The sequence below is a fragment of the Alligator mississippiensis genome, chromosome 1 (genome assembly GCF_030867095.1).
Source record: "Alligator mississippiensis isolate rAllMis1 chromosome 1, rAllMis1, whole genome shotgun sequence".
NCBI classification, from domain to species: Eukaryota; Metazoa; Chordata; order Crocodylia; family Alligatoridae; genus Alligator; species Alligator mississippiensis.
Window position 1 is genome coordinate 364,237,027 of NC_081824.1, and position 16,965 is coordinate 364,253,991.

Genomic DNA, 16,965 nt, shown 5'->3' on the forward strand with positions numbered 1-16,965 from the left:
AGGTCCAAAGTGAGTTTCTTAGGTAGAAAAAATCTTCTAAAATAATTCTTATTTAAAGTAAGAGATATATATAGGTGTAATAAATATCAAGTAAATTATTTTATGCCTTGCCCTAGAAATGATGCATTCATTTTTAAATGATTTAAAAACTAGAAAAAATGACCTTCAATCATTGGCAATAATTTCATACACTGAAATAGTACCTGAAGGATGCTCTCGTGGATCTATTTAGCACAGTATAATTTTTAGAAATAAGCAAATAAGAATTGTTCAGGATTATTATATCTAAAAAAATATGCCATGAAAGCTCCATGTTATTTTATTTTTTATTACACAAGAATTTATTTATGAAAACCAGGCTGTCAATAAATTCAGATTCTGATACTGCAATAATGCCACAATAGAAAAGATGGTTTAAAATTTTTGTTTGAATATTTTTATTATTTAAAGATTATTTCTTCACAAGAAATTAACTGAACTGCAGATTTCACTAGTATTTTTAATTTTAGCTACAGTTAGAGGCATTTATAATGAAATCAAATGCTAAGCTTCACAATATAATTATTAACCTCCTCCTTTTTAACTTTATAGTTAATGATTGAATTAGTAATCTTAAAGATTGTAAAATACATAGTGAATCATACAAAGTTTAATTTTTAGGGACAAAGATTTGTATTATGTGTTTACAATTATTCCAGAAACTAAAGTTAAAATTAGAAAATAATCTAAGTATGTATAGAAATTATATTTAAAATGCAACTGTATTTCTATAATTACAAATAGTTTTAATAAAGGTACTTGTGGTAATAATTTGCAGTTTGTGCCATTATAACATTAGCAAACAGATTACAGAAAATATAATCTAACATCTGATTTATGGCACTGACTTGTCTTTTGTTACGTATTATATACCCAAACAACTGTATAATAGGCTTTAATGCCATGCAGGAATGAAGCAAATATTTTAAACTGAACTGTTGTTATTGACAAGTTACTGAGAGAGTGCAAAATTGGTAGACATTAAAATTTATGACCATGAAATCCTTTTTACAGTACTACTTGATATATCGTGCTTTAAATCAATACCTGTCAAGTCTTTTAGGTGACTGTATGATGGTGTCATTTTTGTCTTCTACAAAAGACTACAAAAAAGAGGAAAACCTATAGTGTTTCATATTTATATCTAGCTTCTCAGCGTGTAGTACTGGAGTAGCTATAATGACTAAGTCAGCTGTTAAAGCTTATTCCAAGTTTTACTTCTTTTTTTTTATACAAACATTCCTAAAGCTGATGACCATTTGTATAGTCAATGAACTGATTTTAAATCCATATGTCATGGCACTGTAAAACATGCTGTCTTAAAAGTAAACGCATTTTTTTCAAAAACCGCACTGGGTAAATATGTTTAAAATATGCACAATACATGAAGACACGTGTGTATGACAGAAAGATTAGGCTGCCAGGTGTAGTTTAAAAAAAAAAGAAGAAAACGTATGAACTACAGCAATAAGGTCTACACTAGTATCCATATAGATGGACATTGAGTAACTATATTTTTGGAGATGTTGATACTGGTTAAACTTAATTAAATATATGTTGCTAACTTTACATTAAGGTCCCAAATTCACTAAAGTGAAGGCCTAAGTGCACATAACTTTGTAAAATACTATGGAACTGCATTAGTTTAGGATACAGTAGATCTTGTCATCTTTAAATAAGTATGTACCTTGCTAATTAATAAGTAAAACCATTTCTTGAGTTCTGTGAAAGATTTAGCTCAGTTTATTTTATTAACACCCATTTACTTTGATGGCACTGGTTATATGTGTAAAAATAAAGAGTTTTGATCCTATATATTGCAAAATGTTCAAGAATTCAGGGTTCAGAACTACTTATTAATACCAGACATTATGATATTATCATCATAGTGACAGGCAACTAGAAGAGGCACAGGCTTCTGCTTAGCAGAAGGTAATTGGCTAAGAATAGAACAAGGAGAAGTTACTTCAGCAAATAGTAAATTAATTTAAAAAGTAAGTTTCAGGCAAAAGAAAATGGTGGAAATTTTTGAAAATGCTGACACTTTATTTTGACACTTACAAATTATTTTAATCTTTTTGTTTTGAAAGGCCATTTCTTTTCATTTAAAAATACACCTACTGTAAAAACAACAACAAAAAACCCAAAGTAAATTAAAAAAGAAACACAAATATTACTAAAAGAGTTAAACAAAATTAAAATGAAAACAAAACATTTTGTTTTAAGTCAAACGAAGCATTTGAAACTGAACACAAAAACTGTTTTGATTTTTGTTTCTGCCAAACTCCCCTGAAAAAAGTTCCGTTTTGGATTGGCTTGAATCATTTTCTTTTCTTTTCTTTTCTTTTTTGGTTTGGCCTCACCCCAGAAAATCTGTTATTTGTCCATCTCTAAATACGATCCCATATGGAAATGGACTCTATGCTGGGGCATGGAGTTTTTGAGATTTGTTGATTAAAGCCATGGAAAGGGTAAGGGCAGAGGCTACAGTTAATGTTAATGAGCGCTGCACCCCCTGGCGGTCTTTAAACTTCTAAAGACCCTCCATGGCTAAGTGAGGAATTGACCTACCTTTGCATCATAAATTCTCAGATGTAGATCTCTATATTCATGACATACCTGAGCCCTATTCTTTGGGTTCTATATTCTAATTTAAAAAAAATCTTTTTACAGAGGAAGTTCCAACTTTAAAATGATCAGTAGCTGCTTAGTGCCAGCTGCACAGTTCTCTCTCCCAAACCCTATTATATTGCTTTCAGATGACTCCCTATATATGGCTGCCACAGTCTGAAGTACCTTTGTGGTTGATAATGGCAAACATTTTCTCACTTAGGAAGGGACCTGAATTAGGTATCGTAATAATATGAACACATATTAAGCATTAACAATTAAAGTGGCCTGATTTTTGGAAGCGCTAACCACTTGTAGATGATTTCAGCAAGAGATCTTGATGCTCAAGAACTTCAGGTAACAAATTTCGAAAATGTTGGAATAAATGTTTTAGCCACCAGTAGGTGCTAGAATCCAAGAGCCCTATCAAATTCCTATCGACTTTTGAAGGAATAGGATCCGGCCTGAATGTCTATATATACACACATCAGTAGTGTTCCATAGCTGTGATCAATTAACAGTTTTGCTTCTGAATCAACATACAGATTTTGCAAGTAGAAAAGTTCAGCAGACAACATGGCATAACTTGGAGAGTCTATAGTTACTATCCATCCACTATTGTTTTTAACAGCAATGTCTAAAACACTTAAATTGATTTTGTTTTATTTGATTTGTTTGTTTGTTTAGGTAATATAAGTGCTTAAATGTACACTGTGCCACTGTATGTTAAAAATGTCACCTCCTCTTAGGTCACAACCACAAGTCATATATGTTCAATAATAAAAAAATAACAAATATATAATTATCTTAAATCTGACTTGAGTGATAATGTATAGTTATGTAATTTAAAGTGTTGGTTTTATTTTCTAAATTTTGTAATGCATGTGTCAAATGGCTGATTTCTATTGCAAACCCCCCCCCCAACCCAATACAATCTTTTTGGTTGATGCACTGTCTCATCAGGGTGTCTGAGTGATCTTATACACCAATCATAGAATAACAGTCTGTATTACAGGACTCTGTTGCAAGGAGCCTGCTGGTCTTGCTGTCTGCCAGTACCCGTAGGTGTCACCAGCACTTACTGGGAGGGGAGCCAGAATATGGGAAAACAAATCAAAGAAAATAACTTTCATGTCCTAATTAACATGTTGATTTTTTTTAAATCACTTCTCCCCCACAAATCTTTAGCAATAATTGGTTAAAACTATGAAAAAGAAATAAAAAACAAAAAAGAATTTCAAAATGTTCAGCACAGAGCACAATACCGCATCACACCTGAACTGTAATGGCAGGAAGAATCGCATAGTACACATCTTATAACCAGGCTTCTCTTACAAAAGTGGTTATTGTGATGGGCTGATTTTATAAAAACAGTCTCTGTTTTTGCAGTCAGAATTTTCTGTCTGCAATTTTAAAAGCAAGTTACTAGGGATGCATTTTATAGCACAAGTGCTCTGAGAAAGCATTTAGTAGTCTAATTTATATAATGCCCTTGTATGTACTAATTGATAAAGATGCAACGTATTTTTTAGACATTGTCAAAACCATACCGGTGAAACCCATTAAGGCACCTTCTCTGGATTGCCTACGGAGCCCATCGTCATCTTGGAAATCAATGTACACAAGGTCTATAGCTTGTAGGCCAAAAGCCTTTGCAGTGACAACTATTTTTTGCCTGGCATATAGAATATCATGAGTTTCCTTACTGCTTGTTGCACCTAAAAAAAACCATGAATACAAAGAAAAGAAGCTGAAATTAGTTTCAAAATCTTCTAATTTGAAAGGTTTTCTACATAAAAGTAATTGTTTCTTTGAATTCTCATTTAAGCGAATTTTTAAAAAGAAAAAGAAAGACATAAGGATGCAAAGTTACACTATCAAAATCATGTAGAGAATTCATTCATATGCTGCTGCCAGGCAAAAAAAAAATCTTCAGATCTTAGCTTCTAAAATGTAGGGTGTGATTTAGTTCAAATCACAGGTTTTGGTATTGAAATGAATGGGAGTTTTGGCTGAGCAAGGACTGCAGGGCTGGGACCCACCTTCAGTAATTACGTGCTTCTATTGTTTATTGTAATGGTACTGAAAAGCATTACACCAAGAGAAGCATTATACAAATGGACATACTGTGTACAATGAAATGGTTAAAAAATTCACACTGAGAACAGAATTGCACTTTCCTTGGTTGCGATTCTTGTCACAACGGATGTCCTAAGCCAAATGTTCAAGCTTTAGTATTTGGATGGGAAAATTTGAAAAATTATGGCAGACGACTTTTGAGAGGGACAAAAAGCATTCACAAGACTTCATGTGCCCGCAGTATATCAGATAAAAAACATTCTCACATGAATGCTGGCGTGAAAAAATAATAATCTGTTCTCTTTTCCTTAGGGTCACTGCCTAGATATGGATCATCAAGTCATATGGAATAATTTAAAACTTTGTTGCTAATTTTATAGTAGAATATTTATACTTTGGTTAGACGTTGGCACTTCTAAACTACGCGTGTTGTTGTGAGGATTTTTATAGCCGAATCAGAACAACAAAAGGAAAATTAGCAGATTATAAAGGGGATTCTGAAACTAGCTTTGGAAGAATGGTAATATTGCCTAAATGTAGGTCCTTGTAGTGATAAGGCTGTTTTGACATGGCAAGTGTTTACAGTAAATATACTAACACAAAACATGACAGGAAACTACTCATGCATAATGTCAAAATATTGAATGGATATGCATATAATATTGTAAATTATGCTAAAATCAGAAACATGAGCATATCACTTGAAAAGCGTTTCTTAAGAGTATATACAAGTATTGGTTCCTATTAATATTACATTTAAAAATAATAGTGATTTACCAGTTTTTCAATTTTTGCTATAGTATGACAAAAACAGAAAAAGATCAGTGTATTGTAAAGCCACAGCTCTAGCAGGAACATTTCAATATATCAGCAATACATTATAAAATAATAAAAATAATGGAGAAAGAAAAAGTAACTTTAGAATAATCTCCCTATAGTGTTTTAGCCACTGGGTAAAACAACAGTAGTAATCTGAACTGCAAATGACATAAATTAAGATTTATAATAAATAGGCAGGTAAGAACCTATGCTGGCACGAAAATCCTCTCCTCCAAAAACTACTGCATCCAAATGAAGGCCAACTTGGGGTCCTATCCTCAGTGTTTCTTCACATACTGCCTTCAAATGAGAACAGAGTATTAATTTCTACAGAATTTCAGGAATCCCAGAGAGCAAATTATACCATCTTATTCTATTAAAAAAAAATCTAGAAAACCTTTTGGCTAACATTGCTTCAGCAAAATAAACTACGGTAAGTATTTCTTGCATTTAATATTTTAAAATGACTCAGCAAAACATATATCAATGTGTTTGCATATGAACAAATACTCTGTAGTTACAGCAGACAATCATACATTTTTGCCTTTTTTGAGGGGGCAAATATGAATGAACTTATGACTGCTGTGGATACTTCTGCAACTGGCACTTTAAAAATGCATGCAATACTAGTAAATTAAGTACTTGTTAAATGCTGCCCATAAATGAACACATACCTGACTTCTTTAATTTATACTTTAGTATTTATTAATGTTGTACAAGAAACAGAAACAAAGATGAGAGTGTCTGTTATGAAACAAATAGTAGTTGGCTGTTTCAAAGCATGCATATTGTGAATTTAAAAATGTTAATATTGTTCAGTACAACTAAATTAGCTACCAGAAGCAAAAAAAAAAATAAAAAAAAAAATGCAGCAAGTAGTTCTGAAATGCATGAATGCAAAAGTAAGCAGCACTTTGTTATTATGGGTATTATATAAAATTATATCAAAAGCATTACTATTTTATATCAATGTTTTACTATTATTAATATTTGTTAACATAATGCATGCAAAGAGATAGATGTAACTACAAATTGTATTGCTACTAAGCATTCACATGTGGCAGGTGCTGGCATAAGAAATTATTATTTTAAGTGTAACTGACTTGACAAACCAAGAACTGTGGCATTAAACATTGTGCTACAAAATATCACAGGTGAAAAAACCGTATAAATGTTTAAAATGGAGCCTCAATCTATGTACTAAAAATTAGCATGTTTGTTTAGCAATGCTTCAAACCCTGTTTTGAGATATATTTAAAATGCCTAATCAGAATGAATGGCTTTGCTAAATAAACATGTTGACTATATAAGGCCTCTTGAGCAGTTCCTAAAACTCTCATAACACAGAAGTTCTGAATGGTAGGAAACTTTTCCCTTGAAGTTTTAGGAGAACACTGAATTTCCAGTGAGTGCATTTGATTTTCAACTTCATCACCAATACATTCTTTCCCATGTAGAAATATAGGGGGGTACTAAGACTGGAGCACACACAGGGAAGAATAAAAACAGAATTTGAATTTAAGTGAATCTGAAAATAACAAAATTGTAAGTTGTACAGATGTTATGTAGTCTAGAACTTTAGTTACACTTCTAACAACACTTAACAATGAATACAATCTATACACATGAAATGAAAAGCTGCTATTTGTCCTCAAATCAATAATACGAAATTTGGGAGAAACTTTTAAAATAAAATCCATTCTGAAAGAGACCATGGAAGATTAATGAAATGATCAGATTATTTCTAAATAAAAGTCAAATACATAGTCACTTATGCCAGTTCCTAATTAGTTAAGTTTATTACATTAAGTTATGAACTCCAGATCATTTCAGAGCATAGCTACATATTGCAAAAAAAATTGAATGTAAAATTGAAATGAAAACAAATGTATATAGTTTTATTGTATGTTATGCATGTATTGTCTGATATTGGCATATGAAGGCCTTCACATAAAGACTATGAGAAATAAAACATTCAAACTCTTTAGGGAATTGCAATTAATAATTTTTATTAATTTTATATCTCATTTTGAGAAACTGCTTATTTAAAGGACATGGACTGTTTAATTAAAACCCAGGTTGTTGATATGATAAAATATTTACTCCTCAACTACAGCAAGGTTCCTTACCTTAAAATTGAGTAACCCCATTGCAGTTTCCACAAAAGGGATTAAATTCATTGGTTGTACAAGTGTTCGACCTTTTAAGTGATGTAAAAATCTGTCTGAAAACTAAAACCAGAACAGAAATTATCAGAGTAAAATTAATTTACTAATATCTGCCTGAACTCATTCATACCTTTTAAAATGTTTCTACCTGGCTTTAATTACAAAGAAAACCAGAACCATAGTAGTAATAATAATAATAATAATAAAAAAACCTTTAAAGTAGGTCTGTTTTGAGGCCTACAATTTTGACCTGCAGTGTTACTGTATATTTTTAAGTTTAAAGGTTTAATTGCAAAAATATTTACTTAACACCTATCACCCTGACTTAGTTAAAAGCAAATCAGCAGGCCCTTAAAAACAATGAAGTATTGATATACCTGACATCCTGTTTTGTTTCAGGTCTAACACTGACATCACTGTAACTGTTCCGCAGCCTTCTAAGTGGCATCCGTATTATGCATTACGGCACCGTTACCCTTTGTTCAGGAGTCTTTTTCTTCATAATTTTTAGCTTACCTAGGAAGGCCTTAAAAAGGAAGTTTAATTCTTTGAAGACCAAAGCTTTCCAATTTTTTCCATGAGACCAGTTCACAGCTAGCTTTGAGCTGCCAGTGGGGTAGCCCAAATTCCAAAATCTATCATCTGGAAACATACAAAAGCGCTTGCACAGATTTTTCCCTTTTCAAAAGAAAAAAACCCACAACCTATATTGTAAATCTATTATGTCTGTCTAGATCTAGCAATCTGTGAGGAGATAAACATATCACAGGTATGGCAAAAATATTTTAGTAAATAAAGACAAAAATAACACATGCATCCATTTTAAATTTAAGGAATATTCAACCATTAATGGATATCAAAGGAAAGGGAATTTTAATCATCTCTCCATTCAGTCTCAGTTGGGTAAATCATATCTAAGAGATTTGCATAAATATAAACCATCAAAGACTTTTCATCTTCAAAGGGGGTTTCAAGACCCTATAAGCTTTGTACTGTAATCATCACAGGTCACAACCCTGCAGGAATAAGGCTGCTATGGCAACATAAAAAACTAATGCTTAAGGCTTAGCATAATATTCTGACTAATAGAAAGGAAACTCATTTTAAAAGCTGGCAGCCTATTTACCAGAAGCTGGATTAGAGGTGTTATTTCCCCTTTTAGCTTCCCTCCTCGCCCCTCCCAAAAGAAAGGAAAATCTAATCAGTGAGATCTTTAAAAAGCTTTTGAGCAATTTGCAGTAACTTTACAATTAGGCCAAAATAAATCACATCCTGCCCTCCCCATATTTTCTTTGCATCATCATCATCATCATCACCATCATCATCATCATCATCACCATCACCTCTGTAACTTTACCCTGGAGAAAAGAACTCAACTAGAAATTAACAGAATTCAACTAGAAATTCACTGCCATGCAAATGTGAATGTGTACAGTATCATAGGTACAGCAACAGAAAATAGTAAACTTTTCACATGCAGATTGTGAACACTGGAAGTGGTGGAATAGAATAATTCCATTTCCTTTAGTTCTTAAAAAATCAGATTTTGATTTTTTAATGGATGCTACTGGGTATATATCTTACACGTACATTTAAGAGAGAGAACTCTGTATATTTCAAAACACTTAAAAAGTCTCATTGTCGACTTTCTCCATTTTAATATCTTGTTTTGAAGGGGGGAAAGAAAATGTTTAATGAATATTGTTGCCCTTCCTTTTCCTTTTAAAATTTTGTTATAAGCACCAATACAAAAGGTAACTAGTGGAGAAGTTTCAATTAATTTTTTCAAAAGGAGACAATTAAATGTTTCCGGCCTGGTAAAGTGTTCATTTCAGTGAGAGGGGGGAAAAAAAGAAGGAGGGGGGAAAAAAACAAAGATTGGGGAGGGGATGAAGTAGCAGGCCTCAGCAATTCTTTCAATTCCAGTGCACACCCAATAGTGTGTTGGGAAGAATGCACACTGTTCAGGATTTGTGGGAGAATTGTCCCATGACAAAGGAGGGAGAGTTACGCTTGTTATAGTCCAATAAGCCATGCCAGTCAAACAAGTACCCATACTAGGGACAAAAGGAAAGCAAGAGATTCTCACACAAAAGAAAACAAGTAAGCCCATCTTTTAGTTGTGCATCAGCCTCCAGGTTTTATGCTTCACATAAATAAAAATGAGGGGGAAAAAATAAACAGCTTCTGTTACACTACAAATCTCAAACAAAATTATATAATGTGTGTGTGTGTGTGTATGTGTGTGTGTGTGTGTGTGTGTATATATATATATATACACACACACACACACACATATATATAATATAGAAATATATGTACATATAGAAACAATGCCGTTAACTCCAACACATTCTCTGCATCCAAGGGTTTAACAGAATGCAACATAACAACAATACAGACAATAAGATATAAGCTAGTGCGAATGGTTTATTTTCTAATAGGATGACGTTAGAAATAAAAGTTAGCCACGAGAAAAGGTGGAGGGGAGTGAGGTAGCAATGGCAAAGAATCTTTTCATATCAGTGTAAAACATATTTGGTGGTAGTGAGGGACCTGCCATTTTGGAAGCATGAATATTCATAAATGACAACTTATGTCTAACACTTACATGGTTGTAAACCCCGAGAGGTATATTCTAGTTAATTTAATTAAATGTTCATGTAAGGGGACATAACCTTCATTTGAAAAAGGGGAGACAGACGGTATGCTACTAAGAAATAGAAAAGAACTGTAACATGGTAACAAAGTCATTGAATTCTACTTGCATATATTGTCTTAAAGGCTTGATCAAGGGCTAGGTACTGAGATTAAAACAGGTATAAATACATCTAACTATTTTCATCACAGTTTGCATACATTTTAGGTGCTTACTTTACTTGTGATTTTTAAAAGTACAGAATGGTATAATTAAACATTATTCCTCTAGTGGTATTTTGCAGAAATAATGGTATCTCTAAATAAAATGTACCTCTTCTTGACAATTAAAACGATTATAGCATAATTAGGCCTATTTCAAAGTTTTCTTAAGTAATTTGACATGCCAACCATTTACATTTCAGGTTTTTATTGGCTGAAAAGTCAGTCATGAAACACAAACACACCTGTCAGCAATTAAAAAGGAAGAAATAGAGAACTGCTCAGGAAATAATATCTGTGCTAATTAAAAACACTAGTTAAAAGCTTCCTGTTTGTTCCTCTAGTTGCCCTAAGGAGTGACCTTTTCCTCCCCCTACCCATTTTTTCATATGTTGCTAACATGTTTTCGCCATCTATAGCTTGCAATGCATGTATCTAAAACACACATAGGTGACCCTTTTTAAGACGTTAGAGATCGTTTAGAGTTTGGTAGAAAAGGGTCAAATTCTTGTGCATTTTCTGTGTTTTGATAATGTACTGCAACAATGATATTCATTTTCCATTGATAACAGTAGGAAGAAAAGTAATTGTCTTTAAAAACTGCCATTGCTCTATGTATGTTCTTTGTCCAACTCCAACTCATACATATCATAATTAAATACTTCCCTATGTTCTTAGTGCCAAAATCTAACCCTGCCCCACGATAATTGCAACATTCTTTATAACTCAAGTTCATTGGCCCAAGGAGTTCAATCAAAGCTATGATGATGGCATGTTACTCACCCATCTTATTTCTTCTATACTTTCAACCTTTGGCAGCATCAGGCTTGAAGGAAGGATGCTGGACTGTAGAAGCACCTCTAGATCTTGTTCTGCAAGATCACTGGACACCGAATTGATCCTAATGCACTTTTCAGTCTGGCCAAACTCAAACTCCTCTAGTGTTTTCACAACTGTCTGTCTTGCTTCTTTCTAGAATATATATATTTAAAAAATAGCTTATGTTGTATTGATATAGATGCCCATTGAGCAGACATGTGACACTGAAGAAACAAAATGAGAACCGACAATAGAAACAATATTTTTTCAAAATATCCATCACTTTTGCCTTTTATTAAGCTACTTGCAAATACCTCATAATTTTATCTTTATCACTCTCTTCATCCTTAACATATAATTATTCATTTTCTTGTATGATGAATAATATTTGTAGAAAACAATCATGTTTAAAATTACTTTAAATTGCCTACACCTCCCCTCCCCCCATTATACTGGTATAGTCCTTTCTACACCCTCTGAAAATGGAATGTTGAAACCACTTAAAATAATACTTCCAATTCATATTATACCATTATATATACCTGGATAGTGCATGGTTGTCAGCAAATACAGGCCCGTGTCTTTATTTCTTTTGTCTTTCTATACAAAACTCTTTTTTTTACATTAATTTTAGCTGTGTTAAAATTTATAGTTTACGTAAAAACTCCCAGATGAAAATAAATGCTATGTAATGCAAAATAACCTGTAAATGTTCCTGGAAGCTTTGATTTGTCATAAAAGGTACTCCGTGTTACTAGAAAACATGAAAAGACCCTCTGTTTTTTCCCATTGACAAACAAGTCACAAACATGATGAAGGGCAGAAAGTTTAGAAATGTACTCAATCTTTATTTTGCATTCAGCATACTTAAATACTTTACTGAAATGAAACACTTTTATTGGCTTTGAGAAAAAGAGGGGGGCAAAAAGGAAAGCACTTGGGTTCACTATTTCCTGCCAATTTCAGTTTCAAAAAAAAATTCCTTCAACTTGCCAACAGCCCTTAACAAATTCTCATTGTCAAAATGAACACTTATCAAAAGTCATTTCATTTGTGAAGAGTTTTTATGGTACTAATAAAACTTTAAAGCTTCTGACTCATGAATGTTAAAAAAACAGCTTTAACAATATACAGCTATTTGAATAGAAGTACAGGCAAACTCAGAAAAAAATCATCAAAGTTAATATCCAAGTCTAATACTAATCAGTGAGACAACACATGACAGTAGATTTAAACCAGATGGATACAAACCTCTGCCTGTTAGTAGAGATAGAAGAGGTTTCAAAATGTGGTCTGAGTTAAACAGTGTGAGGAAACAGTAGCTTACAGTTGTCAGGTCAGATCAGAATAGGGTCTCCAAGACCAGTTTAAGACAGCTCTTCAGTGTACTGATTTACAAGGCTTGGACTGCCAATAATTAGGGTAAGTTTAGACAAAAGCAAGTGATGGCTCTAACCAGTTAAACTGAAAGAATAATGAAGCAGAAAGTTAATGAAACTTGAATCGCACAGCCTTCAGCTTGGTGCTCCCATCCATGCTTCTCCAACATATGCCCATCAGCTGGACAGAGAAGGACAATGTGCAACACAAGCAGATAAACACCCTCCCATGTTATGAGAAAGACTACATTCAGTGCTAATTACCACAAAATACAAATACATTAAAAAAGTATTATAGCCACTTTGAATGCAACCTAATTGCAGCCATTAAGAAATCCACAAACCAACAAACAGTTTATTACAAGCATGTTTAGCTGGAAGAAAGCTCCAACATGCAGCTGTCTAAAATCATTTCTCTTCTGGTTTCTGTAAACTGAACTATACGGTGTCAGCACCGGTAAATATAAAACCCACTAAATTCTCCTTGTCAGAGCAGGAATAATTAGCCTGAAAGTTTTTAGATTTAGTGCAGAGAGGTAGTTCGACAAACATTCTCCAAACCAATTTATACTCTTAATTAGTGTCAGATTATCACAGTTTTAGCACATACCGATCAATGTACAAAATAATCTCACTAGATATCCCTATAATTAAACATCCAATTCCAAATGAAGGCACATTGCTGAAAAACCTACAATCTGATTCGTTATTTTTTTTCTGATCAGAATAATGATCAGTAAACATTCTTGTGAGCTGTTTTTCCCCTCAGGCTGTAAACCCTCTTCCCCCCAAAAAGACAGATCATGTCTTTCTAGGTATATTTCCATACAAAACATTTATTAACAGGCTGTTGCTTTTAGCAATTTGCATAAACTAAGTGTGCAACTCTCTGGTACACATCCTAAAAATAACCAACTTCACTGAATTCATACCAACCAACCAATGTGGGTTTTTTCATATTTTAATAGAGAAATATGTTGCTGTGTTAGTTAACACACCCATGCCATCTGTTGGGTTGAGAATAGATTCAATTTCTTAGAGCCATTAAATTTTATAGTTCTGTCTGCTTCAGAACGAGAGAATTTCCCAGCACTGGAAAAGATTCTCTTATTTGATTAAATTCACCCAGTCCCTATGATTTCCAAATCAAAATTCAACTGTACAGATTAATTATGACTAAAATAATAGGTACCAGCTACCTAGAAGCTTTCAGGTACCCCAGTCAGCTGTACAAATCTGCAACTACTGAAGTCACTGGAATAGCAAGATCAGGTCCACAGACAAATGTTTTGTGGGTAAATACGAAAACATACTCAAAACCTCATCAAACACATCAAAAAAGGAGAGCTGTTTCTGTATCACTATGCAATCAAATACAGACACTACTATATTTACATAATGCGTAAAAAAGATTAAACTTTTAGTTAGTTTGACTACTCTGTTTAGTAATAGAGAAAATTTGATACCTGATGCACTTATATAAATACAGGTAGGTACTTGAAATAAGAATGAACCTGCTTACATACAAATCCTCTCTTACACGTGATCAAATAAGAACTGGTGAAAGAACAGTTAGATCAAGGATATACTCTGCTTGATGTCAGCATTGTACCAACCAATGCAGTGAATGAATACTAATAAAGAAGTAAACCTTACTGTTAAATAACTTAATCCATTCTGAGGTAGCTTGGAATTATTGTATCCCAGTTCATATCTAGATTCAAAACTGGGAATTTCATAAAATGGAAGGAGATAGAAAGATGACCAACAGTTCCTATTCTAAACTGATATTAATACAGTATTCAGATTTGCAACTTTTGCTTAATAATCCATTCTGGGGCTACTTAAATGTAGAAACAGTAGCTAATAAGCATATTATTATATTCATTCTAATATATGACTCTGAATAGGGCATATTAAGACTTCTGTTACCATGTACTGCTACCAAATGGAGAAGATAAAAGGTTTCAGTGACGTAGCACTGCAGATAAATCAACCATCACCAAGGCACACAGACACTGAAATTAAAGAGAATATGCGTGCAGTTGGTTCAATTGGCACCCATTAAAGCTAATAACTAATCATCCTCACAAGTTTCTAGCTCTGAATGATCAAATCTGCAAAGAAAACAACATCCGTCCACTTTTACACTCCAGTGGAAGAGGTGGTCCCTCGCGGCAGGGCTGCACAGTCTCGCCATCTGGAGAATAAATCGAGTGTGAAGTACAGTATAGTTTGGGACCAAGCTCCGTGGCGGCAGCTCAGCAGTTAGTTCATTAGTTCCAAACTTCCAGGGATTAGAGTGGTATCAATTCTACTGTCAGATAGGATAAGACAGACAGAATACGAGATTCAAGGAAGAATGTGACAACTAAGAAGGAGCCCCTTGGGCTTATTTATAAAACTATAAAGTATAAACACATTTAAATAAATGCCTTAAATAATAGCATTATCACAGTTCCATAACATCTGAATTAGTACCTTTTTTAAAGTTATATGCTAACATACAGAAATTTCAGTTATAAACCCGGGGGAATGCCATGGAACTTCATAAACACCTGGGACACAGTGTTAATAAAGAAATAAAAAATCCAAATGTTTGGATTAATGGAATCTTTACAACTAGAATAACAGAATCAAAACTGTATTTTCTGTGTTCTTTTCAAGTTGATAACATATTCTGCAATCAACTTTTTCCATTATTATAATTGTAGAAGGATCATTATCTTTTTGGGGTGTGGGGAGAGGCATGTAGCTATAGTACTATATCTGGTCTTTTGTGAGTTGTAGCTCTATTTTACCTCATCTTCTGGACATCCTCTTCATTTTTTTCTCAAGATCGTAAGGTTTTAATGTGAAGACAGGAAACAGGCATAAATGTAATAATAAATTATAAAGAGATTAAGTAAATAAATAATAGAACTATGCTAAATTCACTCTGAGAGATTATCATGATAATATCTCTTTACAGTAACCTTTCCTACAAAAATCTGATCTCTTAAAATGGTAGACCACAATATATCACCCCCATGGCTATAATAACTTTGTACTATAGTCACAAGTATTTTTGTGATAGCATTGAAATGGTAAGAACATACAACTGTGTTTTAATGTTATTTCCCTAGTGAACTGTCTCTAGAGCTTGACATCAGCAAATCTTAATCACACGGCACACAAATCTGGATTCTGTCTTTCTTCAGACAAGCCTGTAAAAGTGTAAATGCAGATGCATAATAATGAATGATACTCTGGCAGAATTAGTTTCTGGAAAGGAAAAACTTGGAACTTCTTTTTCTGTGACAAATTTCCTTCAACAAGAGAAAGCTCTATAAAATATTAGGTTATTTAGTTTCATGTTTATAGCAAAAGTGGCAGTAAAACAGAAATCACATTCTTATTCAAAGGCAACAAGGCAGAACCATTTATTTATCTGCTGAATATTTCTGAATACAGCATATATAGTTCATGATGTTTATTTTCTGTTTTGCACCAGCACTATGCCTAGTATAGTGAACTGGTATACAGCGCATTGAGATAAAGCAGTTAACTATACTTGGCTGAGGAAACATAAGTAATGGCCTTTTTTAAATGGTTTAATGTACAATCCAACAATTCAACAGTATGACCTCACAGAACCTTTTTCCTATTTTTTTTTTAAAGGACCATAACCTTTAATGCTCTGCATAGCTGATTGGCAGTTGCTTGCTGCCATTTGGCCTCACAAAGGCTTCCTCTCCCAATGTAGGCACAAGCACATTCCCTGAAGGTGCTCAGTGGCGTTCATCTGACATCATCAGAATTGGACAACGTCCATTTATAGCCATCAGGAGGTACCTTAGCTTGAGATGCCACAAGAGGGAGAACCAGAAAAACAGAATCTTATTTCCACAAGGCCACACCAGCACCACGGGCCTAAGGGTTTATAAATCCTGATTAAGCCTTTATGGATGCTGAACTGTGCAAGCCTTCTGAAACTTTACAGCAACTGTGGATCTGATGATGGGAAAAATGCTGCAAGCAGTGTCAATATTTTTATGATTTAAAAAGAAATATTTTTCAGACTGTTTTATGTCTCAAATACTCAAAGCAACACAGTCTGTGATAGAGGTTAATACATGATCAACATGATAAAAGTCTGCAGGTCATCTTAAGATACAACATAAATCTCTCTACATGCAATAAAAATAATGCTT

General features: G+C 33.4%; 1 protein-coding gene across 2 annotated transcripts in view; it reads right to left on the reverse strand.

Moving 5' to 3' along the window:
- The window catches only part of CLYBL (citramalyl-CoA lyase), a 273,555-nt gene that overhangs the window by 21,460 nt on the left and 235,130 nt on the right, over positions 1-16,965 (reverse strand). For both annotated transcript variants that reach the window (XM_014600281.3, XM_059721105.1), the window contains exons 3-6: positions 11,358-11,546; positions 7,677-7,778; positions 5,754-5,847; positions 4,200-4,367 (exon numbers count right to left, since the gene is read on the reverse strand). In XM_014600281.3, the coding sequence (XP_014455767.1) occupies positions 4,200-4,367; positions 5,754-5,847; positions 7,677-7,778; positions 11,358-11,546 (553 nt within the window). The remainder of the gene's footprint in view (positions 1-4,199; positions 4,368-5,753; positions 5,848-7,676; positions 7,779-11,357; positions 11,547-16,965) is intronic.